The sequence below is a fragment of the Neolamprologus multifasciatus genome, chromosome 22 (assembly GCF_963576455.1).
Source record: "Neolamprologus multifasciatus chromosome 22, fNeoMul1.2, whole genome shotgun sequence".
Taxonomy (NCBI): domain Eukaryota; kingdom Metazoa; phylum Chordata; class Actinopteri; order Cichliformes; family Cichlidae; genus Neolamprologus; species Neolamprologus multifasciatus.
Window position 1 is genome coordinate 17,544,592 of NC_140459.1, and position 17,858 is coordinate 17,562,449.

General features: G+C 38.5%; 1 protein-coding gene across 2 annotated transcripts in view; it reads left to right on the plus strand.

Annotated features, from left to right (window-relative positions):
• The window catches only part of necab1 (N-terminal EF-hand calcium binding protein 1), a 39,200-nt gene extending 31,789 nt beyond the window's left edge, over window positions 1-7,411 (plus strand). The window contains exons 10-14 of one of the 2 annotated variants that reach the window (XM_085149387.1): window positions 1,189-1,206; window positions 2,053-2,165; window positions 4,033-4,110; window positions 5,979-6,070; window positions 6,566-7,411. In XM_085149387.1, coding sequence (XP_085005513.1) covers window positions 1,189-1,206; window positions 2,053-2,165; window positions 4,033-4,110; window positions 5,979-6,070; window positions 6,566-6,594 — 330 coding nt within the window. In that variant the 3' untranslated portion in view covers window positions 6,595-7,411. The remainder of the gene's footprint in view (window positions 1-1,188; window positions 1,207-2,052; window positions 2,166-4,032; window positions 4,111-5,978; window positions 6,071-6,565) is intronic. The other variant, XM_085149388.1, reaches the window with a different exon arrangement.
• Window positions 7,412-17,858: the final 10,447 nt, after the last annotated feature.

Genomic DNA, 17,858 nt, shown 5'->3' on the forward strand with positions numbered 1-17,858 from the left:
ACTGCTGTTGCAGTCTAAGCTGCCTGGCACTCATTTCATGGCTGAAATGATGACTCACTGACTATCACATCAACACCAGCACTAATAGGATTTCTCTTTAGTTTCTTCTATCATGAAAACCTCAGCAGCATAGCCAACATCTAATATTTTATATTTTTCATGCATTAGTTTCAACGTTTTAATGCAAAAGCAATTGCAATCATTATTTTGGGAAATAGCTATTTTATATTTTAACACCTTACTGCCACTTAACCCTTGTCAATATAAAACAGATACATTTATCTTGTCTAACGGCTGAGAGAAGCACATGAAACATGTTTAACATGAGAACCCCTGATTGCATGTAGGGTTTTTTAGATATCTCTGGAGGTCCGTGATGTGACACATTCAAGTATGTCAAATATGAAATTGTGAAAAAAAATCTCACGTTAGTTAAGATGAAGATTTCTGACAGATAAGGGCCAAATCAAGTCCTACAGCTAAATTATTTGCTATCCTGAGCTATCTGCAAAGGGCAGTGTTAACGAGTGAGAACTCAAAACTGTAAGTGACATGAAACCACTAAAATCTTTGTGTCATATTGATAATTTCAGTGGATAGCTCAACTATAGTTTCTGTACCTTAGATGCTTCTTACACTTCTAATAATTCTTGCAAGCTGTTTTTATACAGCACTGTGCAAACGTCTTTAGCTACCCCTCTCTGACTGCTTTTAGTTCTGTTCTCTGTCAGGATGATCTGCTTCAATAATGACGAGGTCCAGGCTCAATCCATCGCTAATAGTGTTACAGTATGTTTTTGTGTATCAACTTTTCTCCCTGTTTCTGTTCTTTTAGAATGGCCCCTTCTGATAATGGTCAGGCACAAGGAATGAACTGATTAAAGTTATTGAAAAGGCTCTCACACAAAAAAACGTTTTTAAAGACCTTCTGAAAGTCTGGATAATTGTTTGTTAAGACCACTTTTAGAAATTTACGAAAAGTCTGGATCCTTTGAAGATAAATATAAAAAATAAGAGGTTGTTTTAGACTTTTGTACAGTACTATATGTGCCCAAACAAAAAGAAAGTGGGATTTAAATAGTTTGTTTCAGAGAGAAGACGGCCTGAGGAGCATCAGTGAGGCTATTTTATAACACAATATGTGTGCGTTATGTTTATGGAATGATTTGTGTTTGTATCCTACTGCAGAGGCAGCTCCAAATGAAGGTATGCATATGAATGTTTCATGCCACTGTCATTCTCATTACTAATTTGATGCAGACATCTCTCTGTGTATGTGAATTAATCAATATGTAATTTTGTTTAATTTGCTGTGTGTCACTGGGAATAAATGGGCTGCTGAGTAATCCAATAATGACCCACAACACAAGACTGATGTGTGTTTGTGTGCGTTAACATGCCTGAGTGGATGCGTCCCTGAGTGTGTGCATGCATGTGAGGGTGACTTTCTCCCAAATTAGCCACTGAGAGAGCGAAAGTGTGTGCATTTCATCAGACACACCCATACACATATATACACACACCCGCAGTCGTGTTTCAGTCATTTCAAAAGACATCATATTGACTTACCTTCATTTCCTAGAGTCTCACCCTCATTAACACACACTGCCTGCTTTATAGCCAACAGGGAGACCATTCACTTCCTGTTCTAATCATCTGCTCTGCTGCTGTTAACAATTCCTCATCAGCCACAGGAAATGATTAGCAGGTTGTCTACAGTCATGGGTACACCAGCTTTCCCCCCCCTGCTGTTCACACCTTTGAACAAGATGTCTGTACATGCTTCCTCTAAATGTGTATTCGGGGTCATATTCTGGTCTCTGAGCAAATGTGTTGGCACATTTATTCAGAAGCTGATGCCAAGACCTTATGAGACATGATCATTTTTCACTTTACACTTCTGCGTGAGTCACAATGCACTGAGCAAATTCAAAATTCTGCCAGATTTCCAAACACCTCAGCTCAAACGGCCTCTCAACATACGAGAAGCAGCCTCTGTCTGTCTGACATCTGTGCGCCTTTAAATGTTGTGTTTGCATCTTGTCTCTGCAGCACATCCTAATAGTTCAGAGGCAGCTCTCGGTGCTGGAGGAAGAGCTGGAGGAGTTTCGCTTGGCTCTCAGACAGTACATGGAGTGCGCCTGTGCCCAGACTGGATGTTTGCAGTCAGTTTATATTCTCTTTGTTCATTTGCGTCAGGGATTTACTGCTTTTATTTTTATCCTTTCTATTTTTCACATTTTTGTAAAGGCTTGATTAAGACGGGCACACAGACAGGTCTTGTGAAGCTGCCCTAACCTGAGACTAAAAATATTTCAGCTGCTTTTCTGGCATTAGAAACTATTTTTAACATATTGCTTGCATTTCTAATGAATTATGCAGCTTAAGGAACAGAAATCATAACGCATGTGTTTTAATAAGATTCCACTGAAATGCTGCATAAGCAAAACTAAACATCTTCTACCAGTGAAGGAAACAAAGTCACACTCTGATATAAAGACAAGAGCCTCACCTTTGACCTTTTGATAATTATGTCAACTCGTGGACCAATTAGAAGAATGAAGGTGATCTTCAATTCCAATATACATTAAATGCCCACTTTATTAGGGACACCTGTTCAACCGCTCCTTAATGCACTTCTGGACTGGTTTTCATGTGGCGCTTCTCTACTCAAGCAAATAAGGCATTTTCTACAACATGTCCCATTCACCCATTCACACACATTCCAACCCACCATCATGGCAAAGCATGTAATAGACAGCGTGTCCATTTCCCCCTTTGCTTCAAAGTGTGAAATACACATGCATGAAGAAGTTGGAATAAGCTGCAGTACCAGCAGAGGGAAATAAATTATTTCAACCCAACATGAAAATAATGACAGGAAAGTGTTCAAACAGACACTGATATGTAAATACGTATTAGCCACCTAGCATGAAATCTTTCTAGCATAAAAAAGACCCTGGAATGTACTGCCTCATACCTGCCTCAGTCACTTAATGACTTATTGGCTTTAAATGTATTATGTCCCTCTGATGGAACTGCAGAGGGAGATACTATTATTTATATTATTTCATTTTACACCACTGTTAATGGGAAAGCCAGGAATGACACCTGTCCTCCACAAAAGCCTGAGCAGGCTTACTGCAACAAGCAGGAATAACTTGCGGCAACTTCTTCTAAACAGTAAAAATTAATACTTACTTGCACATGCAAAACAGAAAGGTCAGATGTTTGTTTAAAGGAAGATTAGTTAGAGTTATGAAGAAGGCCGAAACATATTCTTTATACGTCGAACTGTATGATTTGAACCTTTAATTAAAAAAAGTAATTTATTAAATCACTAGAGAAATATGAACATTGCTAAACTATTAATAAGCTACTAGTTCACCACTCCCCAATACTACACAGCATCCTTTGTGGCCCATATCATATGTGTATTACAGTGTAGTAGTGAAATTTAAGCTTGACTAGTGACTTAAATCTATATCAAATTAAATACATATGGCTGGTTTGAGCCATTGTCCTCCTAATAGGAGTAAAGAATCAGTCTTCTGTCATAGCTCAGGACATTTTGTGGCTTCTACTGTTGTGTGCGATCACAACAAAGCAGATAAAATAACATTTGCATTTCTGCCTGCCAAAACCTCCCAAAAATCTGAAGCTCTGTCACCCGAGTAAATTCAGCAGGACAAACCGAATTGCTCTCACATACTGTCACTCTGGTTTTAGACTAATCCCAGCAGCCTAAAGGACAGCTTGACATTTACATGCTTTGTCATGATTGCTTCTCTAAATACTCAGTCATGTTTCAGGCTCATTTTTAAGTTAAACTGTGATTAATAAAACACTAGCCTGCTGCATCAAGCCTCAACGACAGGACGAAACCACAGTGTTTTTGACAGACCCACAATACCCGCATGCTGTCAGAGTGTAGGACACAATTCGGGCAGAGAGGCTGTGTTGGGCGACATGATGCAGCACACTAATTAGTAACTGCATGACTTGTGTTCTCTCGTGTTTTGTATTTGGCAGCATCGCAGTTCAGCGGCTGGCAAATGAATCACGCTTCATTCTCTATGAATTCTGGGAGCACAACAACATGTGGAAGAAGTAAGTATTCGCCTGTGACAATGTAGTTGTTACTTGAATGTATGTTTTAACATGGAATTTTTATACATATTGTTGTGTCACATCATGTATATTTATCAAAATGAATGATTCTACTTAATTTTCCCTTTCTATATGTAAAAAAAAGACACTCCTTGACCCATCCCTTCCCAAACAAACGGCTTACAATCAAGCATTCCCAGTGTCAAATCACATAGCTAAATGTAATATAAAAGCACAGCGTGGGAAAGCAAATGTATAACAAGATCATTTTGTTTGGTTAAAATCACAAATCAAAGACAAAACCGTTGTGAATAATGCAGACCTGCCTGCCTTTCAGGACTTCAGGCTGCATTTCCACCACAGTCTGAAGAACCGTGAAGGCAAATATTGAGACGACAGCTGTTTTTCCTTAACTGCTCCACTGAAGTCCAGCTGTTGTCACAAATGCAAAAGACTGTATAAGAAAGATTAAACCATATAAGCGAAGGAAAGCCACTGGCTGTAGCAACAATAAGCATGGAGGAGATTTAAGTAAAGTAGAATCAAAACACACTGGATCTGAAGTGGAGCTTCTAGGGACTTGATATTTATGAGCTCGACCGAGTGGTTAACTTGATAAAATCATATATCATGAAAGTTGGGCATAGAATTCTGCCTTAGGAAGTGAGGCCAGAGCAGAAATGCCTGCATCAACTTGATTTATTTCTAATGACCACCAGGGGGCGTCGTCTATAGCGGTCTGATTGTATAGAGGTTTCTTACATGTGCACATTGTTGTTCACATTATTGGACATTATACAACCAGATAGTAAAACACAAACCAGAAACAGATTGTTGTCCTTCAAACTAAAAGTTTTGTGTCATATTTCGAAAGGACAACTTTTACTTTTTAGGCAACAGTCCATTTCCAGTTTGTGTTGCACTTTTCACAGTTTCACTACCACCTGGAAACTGTTTCCAGACAAGCTGGTATGTCTCGTGCAAACTACCGGTGATTGCAGCAACTCGATAGTGACCAAAACGATCATAAACCAACGGGTGAAGGAATACACATTTCTCCCTAGCAACCAGTGGTTGCCAGGTCTCTAGGCGAGCGTGACTGATGCCTTATTCACTTGACCCAATCATGTAGTTTCTTCAATAGATGTCTGTAAGAAAATGACCCCACTGCTCACTTGATTACCTCAGTAAACACTTTCCTAGTTTCTGATCTCAGTTGTTAGTCTCTCTGTTTTTTTTTATTGCAGATTGTTCAGCTTTTTCATTTTCTAACTTATGGACACATTTCCATTGCTGGAAAAAACAATCCACTTTTATGGATTTTATAAATAAACCTTTATGACTGTTTATGTCTAAATTTTATTTTACCATGTTTGTTATATATACATTTTTTTTTTTTTTATGTTTTTTTATGCTATTGTTCACATGTTGTCTATGGATGTACTGCCATGAACACTTAGCCAATGAGAAGTGTTCAGCTCTGCAAGTCCTGCCCCTAAAGATCATAAACTTTCAGGAAGTGAATCAGGTTGAGCACATTTTAAGGAATTGTTGGTATGGCAGTTTTTTTAGTTGCTTTTGTGTACATGTTTACATATTTCTGTTTTTGTTTTTTTGTTTAAAGAATTTTAATTTATTGACTTTTAATAGCAAATAATTTGGAAAACTAGTGTTACGCAAACAGTTGAACTCAAAATCAATATGAGAATTATTCATTTATTTACTAGAAAGAAATTATGTAGAAAACCTGCCGTGACCCAGATTTGACCCGGGGTTGCTGCGGCCACAACGCAGAGTACTAACCACTATACGATCGCGGCCGCGCTGACCTGAAACCATCTTTGAGTTTTCTCTTTTCTGCTCTTCAGTCACCTACAGACCAACTACAGTAAAACCTTCCAGAGGGGGAACGTGGACTTCCTGGAAACTCCTGAGACCATTACCACCATGTTGGTTCCTGGTAAGAACATCCATAGCATCAACAGTGAACTGTGTGACATCAACAGGAAAAAGATTAAGACTGATTCAGGCAGCTTTTACTGGGGCTGCCGTTAATCATAAAAAGAATCCTCTCCAGGCAAACAATCGATTTTTTAAAATTCAAATCAGGGCTCTGCAGTGTTTGAAGTTATTCAAAGGTCATGCTGAGAGATCTCTGCTTTGAGATTTCACCCGACAAATGTGATTAAGCATCAGAGAAATGAGATTGGTTAAGAGCTTGACACTGGGAAATCAACAACGACTCAGTCTACTTGTCTGCACAGTTAACAGTAACTTTTCTTGGTTAAACGTGGCACAATTTGCTCTCCTGGAATAATGTAATTGTTAATATTTTAGCATGTGTTTTTTATGGTTATTTTGTGGGTTTTTTTCCTCTTCTCTTTTCTAATTCTACCTTTAAAAGTGTCACTTTCAGCATCTGGTCAGTTATTTTTGTTTTGTGTTTCCACTGCAGCCTCCTGGTGGGTCCTCAACAACAACTGAACGTGGACACACACTTCTCTTTACTGATGGGTGCAAACAAACAGCAACTGGCCAACACATCTGGAAGTCCACAGCAAGAGCAACAATGCCGCCCTACCCCTGACACACGCACACACACACACACACACACACACACACACACACACACACACGATGAACACATTTTGTGAAGTCATGGTGATTAGTATCTATTTTATGACCTCCATGTTCCTTCATAGTTTGGTGGTAGCTCAAATAGCCCACGCGTGTTTGTTTATGTTCCTCGGCCATCCTAAAAGCAACAACCTCAGTAGACAGTGATCAATCTGATTATCTCATCGCAGTGTTTGACATGACATCATCTATAGTCCAGAGTAGTTCATGAGAGAGGTGTGTGTGTTTGTATAGGTTAATTTGTGAGGACCAGCGTGTAAAGTTTTTGACCCCATTGTTGGTTTTAGGGTTCAGTTGATTTGGGGCTGGGAAGTCTGTTAAAGAATGTCCTCACAGATAGCCATACAAGTATATAGGTGTGTGTGTGTGTGTGTATGACGTGTGTGTATGCATCTGTGTGAGTGACTGAGAGCGACTAATTGATGAAATTGTATCAACTGTAGCAGCTCTGGAGAGCTCATTAAACCATAATACTGTTGTCTCAGCATTTATTGAGTTAAAATGAGATAAAAGCATTAAATAAATACAATATTATTGTGTATTTGTGGGCTTCTTTTTCTCATTCTGTGAGTGGAAATGATTTCATGTCTCTCTTGGTGTTTGTTTCATATTTGTCTCTCGTCACAATATCTTAAATATGACAAATCAGCCTTTTTCTTTGTTTATATTTTATGATTATAAAAATAAAATTATTTTTATGATTACGTAAAAGTGATATTTCATGCACAAGCGTCAATTGGGAGTCTTATTTAATATCTACATTAATTTACTTAAAAAATAAAACAGGGTCATGTAAATAAGACCAAAGCAAACACATTTAAAGCCTAACACATTCTGACTGTAGCCTTGCATTTTATATCCATATATATATACTTAGCTAAGCAAACTGCACCACTGTGTGGACAGATAGCAGTACTGAAGCTAGGAGCCACTGCTACTAATTCTTTTTCTTTCACACCCAAACAGGAAAAGCAACATTAATCACATGACATAAAACAAAACAAAATAACAACAATAATATCAATAGAAAATTTCTGCAAGAGTAGACAAAAATCAACTTAATGATTTTCATTAAAACTACATTGAAATATTTTGAAAATGCCAAAATGTTGTTTGTTTGATGTTGTTTACTTGTTTATGTTTTAGTGCTGGAGAAATTTATGGGACTGAGGTCAGAGATAGTGTGTTATGATCTTTTAAACAGCTGCAGGAATCTCTTCCACAATAATCTCCTTTTAGGTTTTTTTCTGCACTTCCATAATTTGCTACTGACTGCAAATTAATCACTGTCTACTGCGAATCTGTGTGTAATGCGATCTGTACTTACACCAACGCTTTAATGCTCAGAAATCAGAACTGTTGACCTTGGGCAATTTCCTAAGAATATGTATCATTAATTTCACCACAATGTTTAGGCCAACTAATCACACAGTTTCTCTGGACAAGGTTCCAAGGATTGAAATGTGTCCAATCAGCATGGTTTCGTAAAGGAGATTGGTAGTAGCTGCTCCACTATAGGAACAGTATGACCTTCAGCACATAATGAACACCACACTCACTTAAAAAATAAATTTATTAAAACAATTTTAAACAACAACCCTTTTCTTTTAGTGTCTTTCCACTCAGTGTTTCCAAAAAAAACACTGAGTCCAAAAAAGACACGTGAGCTCAAGGAAAGGTAAAGTGCATCTTCTGAGCCCATCAATTTGTTCCTACCAAGCTGTTGGAACAGTGTAGTATCCAGTAACAGCATCCAGCTACCAGAAGCATCCAGCTAGCAGCAACGACCATCTACCAGGAAGGATGGTTCAGTGGAGTCATCAGATGAGGATTTTCCTAAAGTGGTTCATCCAGCAGGAACAGACTACCTACCACAGGAAAGAAAAAACAGCCTACACACAAGTGTGCAGGGAAATTAACCAAAGCATATTCATAACTTCCAGTACCACTAAGTCACTGTCAATGTCCCTAACGGCTCATCCAGCAGTCTTACCATCATAAAAATACAGGCTTGTTCATGTAAAAATATAAACAGAAAAAATAAATGCTATTCAACAAATTTTCTTAGGCATGAACAAATCAACTCGATAATTGTCCTTGTATTGGCCGCCATATTAAGATGGTAGCCAGCCTTGCTTATCCGCTAGCTTGTAACAGTTAGCTATCCAGCCTGCTAATAACCTCATTCACATTTTCTACAACATTTAGCTTTCTTCCTTAACAAAATATCACAGTGGTGGATTTGACATCTTGCTGCAGCATAATAAGGCACATAACATTCAATTTGACCATGCGCTGCAAGATAACTCGCCAAAGGAGTTCATGTAATAGCCAATGCCTGACTTCTCTCTCTAATAACACATTAAACCATCAGTTTCAAGTACAAATATCTCATAAACGTATCCATGGCGACTCATGTTAAATGTACCCAAGTTTCCAGCTGGCAGGGCACACGAAAACAGCATGCTCTAGTGATGGGTCGTTCGCGAACGAAATGGCTCTTAGAGCCGCATCTTTGAAGTGAACGACGCGAGCCGGCTCCTTATTGAGAGCTGTGAGGTTTTTTTTTCTTTCTCTCACCCTCTCTCTCCGCTAAACTCCGCATGCGCGGCCTGTACTTTGCGCTGGGCAGAGGGGCGAGGGGCGTTAGTTACACTCACAGTAGCACAGGAACAGAGCCAGAGAGAAAGAGAGTGAGGGACAACAACTTCACATTAGAAAGGTATAGTAATCATCCACTATTTTCAGTTGCAGATGATAAAGGATTCAGAAATCATGCAGGCCCATATGACAGAGAATGTGCATCTTCTTTTTGTTTTAATATTTTAATTTATATTTAATTGTGTTGTGGTTTGCAAGTGTTTTGTGTTGTTTCACGTTAAGTTTGTTCAAAAGGAAAAAGCTGAAAATTTAAATAGTTAAAAGTTTAAAATGTAAATAGTTGTTCTTTGTATTATATGATTTATTTATTACATTTTATGTGGAGTGAATAAATAAAGTATATTTATGGTGGCCCTTAGAGACAAAGCATGTACAAACTCCAAAACACGTAAAAACTCAGAAGCACGTACAAACTCCAAAACACGTAAAAACTCAGAAGCACGTAAAAACTCCAAAACACGTAAAAACTCAGAAGCACGTACAAACTCCAAAACACGTAAAAACTCAGAAGCACGTAAAAACTCAGAAGAATGTACAAACTCAGAATCACGTACAAAAGACAACAGAAGCGCTCCAGGATGCTAGGGCGCAGTGTTGAGCTTTTGTTACCTAGCCAGCAAGTATCAACAACCGGATTTGGTGTGTGGTAGTAACAGGTAAATAAACTTTTTTTTTTTTTTAATTATTTGAATATATATGAGTGCTTGTGTATAAATACACAAACCATACACACATGCTTTCAATTGTGTAATTTAAGTGATCTGGGTAGCTCTGTTTTGGAAGTTCAGTAAACGCTAGAAATGTGTTTTAGAGTTTGTACGTGCTTTGTCTCTAGGGGCCATATATAAACATATATAAATAAAACCACTTTTTTTTACATTAGTAATTCCTTTTCTGCATAATTTTATATTATTGTTAATGATTAAATAATTAAAGCAACAAAACAACCTGAAGAGCCGGTTCGGAGCCGAAAGTATGGTGGCCCTGAGAGGCCAAACGGACTGCAACTTCAGAAAACACTTGCAAAAAGAAAAATGCTGCAAAAAGAAAAATGCTGCAAAAAGAAAAATACCTGCAAAAAGAAAAACACTTGCAAAAAGAAAAGCGCTGCAAAAAGAAAAACACTTGCAAAAAGAAAAACACTTGCAAAAACAAAAAGCGCTGCAAAAAGAAAAACACTTGCAAAAAGAAAAGCGCTCCAAAAAGAAAAACACTTGCAAAAACAAAAAGTGCTGCAAAAAGAAAAACACTTGCAAAAACAAAAAGCGCTGCAAAAAGAAAAACACTTGCAAAAACAAAAAGCGCTGCAAAAAGAAAAACACTTGCAAAAACAAAAAGCGCTGCAAAAAGAAAAGCGCTGCAAAAGCACACACAACACAACGGAAATAGGAAAAAACACAACGGAAATGTTTCTGGGGAGAAAATAATCGAACGGACCAGTTGACCAAAACATGCTAACAAGTGCACTGGGACTGGGAGACACTTCAACGAAGTGGAAGCAGAGCGGCCAAAGAGTAAACTTCCAAAAGTAAGTTCTGAATATTATGTCACTTATTTATGTGCAAATGTTTAATAACGAGGAACATTAAAACATTACTGTTGGCCACATGCCGGCAAAGTTATGTGACATTAGCGATGTTTGTACTTTCAGCGTTTACTTTGTTTTAAAGTCTTTACTTTATACGCCGTTAGATAGTCGACCTTAATCTTACAGAGAATGTGATGATTTTGTGGATAATTAAAGTCAGTCATATATCCACAAACACAACAGGCTGAAAGTCAGTGATGCTGCTCTGTTTGCAGTCCTGAATATCACGGCACAAGCAGGATTCACTGCACTGTTAATGTTAACTATGTTATATTGCTGCCTCTGTTCGGTGGTGTTGAGCCAAACGGACTTTAACGTGTGTTTGAACGAGCTGACGGTTCACTCATTGTAGCGACTTCCACAGTCGCTAGAGCCCGGGGATGGAGCCTGCCTATTTGCCTGACGCGCTGTCAACTTTAGCAATAATGCGAGAGGTGGAATTGTTTGCTTGTTTATTAAAGTGTTTACAGAGTAATGTCATCTCGAGATTTGGACTCTTACAACGTCACAGGCTCTAATGTAACAAGACGAAACATGTTGTGCAGCGGTCAACAAAAACTACGGCTACCCAGCCCTCCTCTCTGTCAAAATCAAAACCAGTGAATGACAGACTGACAACGCCCTCTTAATGTCACCGCTAGCACCCACGTGACTCCCATTACACATCACCATAGCAACCAAACAAATGAAAACCCAGTGCTCATCAAAAAATTCAATACATTTAATTATGGTTCCTACACTCATTAAGCTGAAAGAAAGATGCTTTAATCACAGCAGTCACACATGTGTCCACTGTACCAGCTAGACCGTCCCATTTCACAAGCCTGACACTTCCGGCCTTAGCGGTCTTTGAGTACGCGGCCCTTGAGGACCGTTGAGGCTGCGTACTTTAAGGCTGCAGACCCTGAATTGGGATACAGCAATTCAGGGACTGTTTCCCAATTCTGCAAAAAGAAAAATGCTGCAAAAAGAAAAATACCTGCAAAAAGAAAAACACTTGCAAAAAGAAAAGCGCTGCAAAAAGAAAAACACTTGCAAAAAGAAGTCACACATGTGTCCACTGTACCAGCTGGGAACTCTTCTTGTTCAGCACTCGTAATAACACTAAATCCTCCTGTTTGTAGCAGTGTATACACCTGAGACTGTCACCTGTCTGTCTGTCCTGCACTCTGTCTCTGTTTCTTTCTCTCTGATTGCGGAATAAAAGTATGAACATGTATTTATAAGTTACACTTGTGTTTGAATCCTGCAGCTTATCACACATTTGATTTCCATGTGTGACGACTGCAAGTGTCCAGAGTGAGGACAGACTGAGGGACCCACTGCTGCACATCATCTGTGAGGCTTTGCACCCCCAATGATCCACCAGGAGAAACTCAGCAGTGTTTGAGGAAGAGGAGGAGGAAGAGCCAGCAGCAGCTGACAGATGGAGAGAATAGACAGACTGTTCCCTGTTTGTGAAGGACTGCTAGGAAAGTTTAACATAACTAACTGTCTGTCCTGAATCAGTCTTATTAGGTAATGTTCAAATAATGTTATCATCCAGTGTTTTCAGTGTGGGAGAAAGTACTCAGGGCCTTCAAGTTACACACTATGAAAGGCAGCAACAAGTTTAATATTCAGAAACCTAAAGTATGTATCAGCAGCTGAATGGAGCTAAAAATAATTGTTTGTTTCAGTTCTATGAAGCTTTGAGTATTTTGGATCAGTAGCACTGCTGTGTTTGTTGCATCATATCGCTGTGTTTGTTTATATGCTTTATATATTCTGAGGTAAGTTGATCTATAGTGTTATATCATATTCTATAAGGATGTTATGTGTTTGTAGACTTTCTGCCCAGTTTGACCCAATTAGCAGAAGTCAGCCTTTTTAAGGCTCTGATATCTATTCTGTATGACTTAAAGCAGTTATGACATGGTCTGATTTTCTCACCCAATAAAGGAATATTTCATATATCAGTCTACTCTTCATTCTATCAGAAACAGTTATCACAGCTCGTACATTTGCTTCTTCCACACATATATGTAAGCATTGAGCCAAATTTAGTAATAATGCCAACATATTAAAAGAACAATATTCGTCTCTTATATATAATACATCTATATATACACTGTCACAGATACTTGAGTGTCTTTAAGGGAAGATTTAAGGTGATAGGAAATATAAATAAATGCAACTTGAATCTTTACTGAAGCTCAGTGTTTGACACAGAGTTCACTCACATGTGCTGTACCAGTGTACCTGCACATGTGATGTGACAATAGAAGTGATTTGATTTGAGAGTTTAAACTCACTACTGTAATAACTTATAATGATTAATATAATAACTATAATATTGGCCATCTCATATTTACACTGACTTTAGTCTCATGAACAACATTAGCTAATTGTTATTTACTAGCTAATCTTATATGACTGTTCAGTACAGATATGAAGCCCAACAATCATGTTTTACAGTCCTGTGGTCTCAGCCTCAGATACTTATTAAATCACACAAAGCTCGTGTAGAAACAAACAAACGAACAAAATATGTTCTCCTTCATTTCTGTCAACCACACGTTTCCCGCTATCATGGTTGCTAGGCAACCTGGGCAGCGCGACGGAGGCTAGACCGTCATTTCAGACCCTGAATTGGGAAACAGTCCCTGAATTGCTGTATCCCAATTCAGGGTCTGCAGCCTTAAAGTACGCAGCCTCAACGGTCCTCAAGGGCCGCGTACTCAAAGACCGCTAAGGCCGGAAGTGTCAGGCTTGTGAAATGGGACGGTCTAGCTGGTACAGTGGACACATGTGTGACTGCTGTGATTAAAGCTATCTTTCTTTCAGCTTAATGAGTGTAGGAACCATAATTAAATGTATTGAATTTTTTGATGAGCACTGGGTTTTCATTTGTTTGGTTGCTATGGTGATGTGTAATGGGAGTCACGTGGGTGCTAGCGGTGACATTAAGAGGGCGTTGTCAGTCTGTCATTCACTGGTTTTGATTTTGACAGAGAGGAGGGCTGGGTAGCCGTAGTTTTTGTTGACCGCTGCACAACATGTTTCGTCTTGTTACATTAGAGCCTGTGACGTTGTAAGAGTCCAAATCTCGAGATGACATTACTCTGTAAACACTTTAATAAACAAGCAAACAATTCCACCTCTCGCATTATTGCTAAAGTTGACAGCGCGTCAGGCAAATAGGCAGGCTCCATCCCCGGGCTCTAGCGACTGTGGAAGTCGCTACAATGAGTGAACCGTCAGCTCGTTCAAACACACGTTAAAGTCCGTTTGGCTCAACACCACCGAACAGAGGCAGCAATATAACATAGTTAACATTAACAGTGCAGTGAATCCTGCTTGTGCCGTGATATTCAGGACTGCAAACAGAGCAGCATCACTGACTTTCAGCCTGTTGTGTTTGTGGATATATGACTGACTTTAATTATCCACAAAATCATCACATTCTCTGTAAGATTAAGGTCGACTATCTAACGGCGTATAAAGTAAAGACTTTAAAACAAAGTAAACGCTGAAAGTACAAACATCGCTAATGTCACATAACTTTGCCGGCATGTGGCCAACAGTAATGTTTTAATGTTCCTCGTTATTAAACATTTGCACATAAATAAGTGACATAATATTCAGAACTTACTTTGGAAGTTTACTCTTTGGCCGCTCTGCTTCCACTTCGTTGAAGTGTCTCCCAGTCCCAGTGCACTTGTTAGCATGTTTTGGTCAACTGGTCCGTTCGATTATTTTCTCCCCAGAAACATTTCCGTTGTGTTTTTTCCTATTTCCGTTGTGTTGTGTGTGCTTTTGCAGCGCTTTTCTTTTTGCAGCGCTTTTTGTTTTTGCAAGTGTTTTTCTTTTTGCAGCGCTTTTTGTTTTTGCAAGTGTTTTTCTTTTTTCAGCGCTTTTTGTTTTTGCAAGTGTTTTTCTTTTTGCAGCACTTTTTGTTTTTGCAAGTGTTTTTCTTTTTGCAGCGCTTTTTGTTTTTGCAAGTGTTTTTCTTTTTGCAAGTGTTTTTCTTTTTGCAGCGCTTTTCTTTTTGCAAGTGTTTTTCTTTTTGCAGGTATTTTTCTTTTTGCAGCATTTTTCTTTTTGCAGCATTTTTCTTTTTGCAAGTGTTTTCTGAAGTTGCAGTCCGTTTGGCCTCTCAGGGCCACCATACTTTCGGCTCCGAACCGGCTCTTCAGGTTGTTTTGTTGCTTTAATTATTTAATCATTAACAATAATATAAAATTATGCAGAAAAGGAATTACTAATGTAAAAAAAAGTGGTTTTATTTATATATGTTTATATATGGCCCCTAGAGACAAAGCACGTACAAACTCTAAAACACATTTCTAGCGTTTACTGAACTTCCAAAACAGAGCTACCCAGATCACTTAAATTACACAATTGAAAGCATGTGTGTATGGTTTGTGTATTTATACACAAGCACTCATATATATTCAAATAATAAAAAAAAAAAAAAAAGTTTATTTACCTGTTACTACCACACACCAAATCCGGTTGTTGATACTTGCTGGCTAGGTAACAAAAGCTCAACACTGCGCCCTAGCATCCTGGAGCGCTTCTGTTGTCTTTTGTACGTGATTCTGAGTTTGTACATGCTTCTGAGTTTTTACGTGCTTCTGAGTTTTTACGTGTTTTGGAGTTTGTACGTGCTTCTGAGTTTTTACGTGTTTTGGAGTTTTTACGTGCTTCTGAGTTTTTACGTGTTTTGGAGTTTGTATGTGCTTCTGAGTTTTTACGTGTTTTGGAGTTTGTACATGCTTTGTCTCTAAGGGCCACCATAAATATACTTTATTTATTCACTCCACATAAAATGTAATAAATAAATCATATAATACAAAGAACAACTATTTACATTTTAAACTTTTAACTATTTAAATTTTCAGCTTTTTCCTTTTGAACAAACTTAACGTGAAACAACACAAAACACTTGCAAACCACAACACAATTAAATATAAATTAAAATATTAAAACAAAAAGAAGATGCACATTCTCTGTCATATGGGCCTGCATGATTTCTGAATCCTTTATCATCTGCAACTGAAAATAGTGGATGATTACTATACCTTTCTAATGTGAAGTTGTTGTCCCTCACTCTCTTTCTCTCTGGCTCTGTTCCTGTGCTACTGTGAGTGTAACTAACGCCCCTCGCCCCTCTGCCCAGCGCAAAGTACAGGCCGCGCATGCGGAGTTTAGCGGAGAGAGAGGGTGAGAGAAAGAAAAAAAAACCTCACAGCTCTCAATAAGGAGCCGGCTCGCGTCGTTCACTTCAAAGATGCGGCTCTAAGAGCCATTTCGTTCGCGAACGACCCATCACTAGAGCATGCTGTTTTCGTGTGCCCTGCCAGCTAGAAACTTGGGTACATTTAACATGAGTCGCCATGGATACGTTTATGAGATATTTGTACTTGAAACTGATGGTTTAATGTGTTATTAGAGAGAGAAGTCATGTAGTGGTACGCACTTGAAGGTGAGCCGAATCTGACAGGCATTGGCTATTACATGAACTCCTTTGGCGAGTTATCTTGCAGCGCATGGTCAAATTGAATGTTATGTGCCTTATTATGCTGCAGCAAGATGTCAAATCCACCACTGTGATATTTTGTTAAGGAAGAAAGCTAAATGTTGTAGAAAATGTGAATGAGGTTATTAGCAGGCTGGATAGCTAACTGTTACAAGCTAGCGGATAAGCAAGGCTGGCTACCATCTTAATATGGCGGCCAATACAAGGACAATTATCGAGTTGATTTGTTCATGCCTAAGAAAATTTGTTGAATAGCATTTATTTTTTCTGTTTATATTTTTACATGAACAAGCCTGTATTTTTATGATGGTAAGACTGCTGGATGAGCCGTTAGGGACATTGACAGTGACTTAGTGGTACTGGAAGTTATGAATATGCTTTGGTTAATTTCCCTGCACACTTGTGTGTAGGCTGTTTTTTCTTTCCTGTGGTAGGTAGTCTGTTCCTGCTGGATGAACCACTTTAGGAAAATCCTCATCTGATGACTCCACTGAACCATCCTTCCTGGTAGATGGTCGTTGCTGCTAGCTGGATGCTTCTGGTAGCTGGATGCTGTTACTGGATACTACACTGTTCCAACAGCTTGGTAGGAACAAATTGATGGGCTCAGAAGATGCACTTTACCTTTCCTTGAGCTCACGTGTCTTTTTTGGACTCAGTGTTTTTTTTGGAAACACTGAGTGGAAAGACACTAAAAGAAAAGGGTTGTTGTTTAAAATTGTTTTAATAAATTTATTTTTTAAGTGAGTGTGGTGTTCATTATGTGCTGAAGGTCATACTGTTCCTATAGTGGAGCAGCTACTACCAATCTCCTTTACGAAACCATGCTGATTGGACACATTTCAATCCTTGGAACCTTGTCCAGAGAAACTGTGTGATTAGTTGGCCTAAACATTGTGGTGAAATTAATGATACATATTCTTAGGAAATTGCCCAAGGTCAACAGTTCTGATTTCTGAGCATTAAAGCGTTGGTGTAAGTACAGATCGCATTACACACAGATTCGCAGTAGACAGTGATTAATTTGCAGTCAGTAGCAAATTATGGAAGTGCAGAAAAAAACCTAAAAGGAGATTATTGTGGAAGAGATTCCTGCAGCTGTTTAAAAGATCATAACACACTATCTCTGACCTCAGTCCCATAAATTTCTCCAGCACTAAAACATAAACAAGTAAACAACATCAAACAAACAACATTTTGGCATTTTCAAAATATTTCAATGTAGTTTTAATGAAAATCATTAAGTTGATTTTTGTCTACTCTTGCAGAAATTTTCTATTGATATTATTGTTGTTATTTTGTTTTGTTTTATGTCATGTGATTAATGTTGCTTTTCCT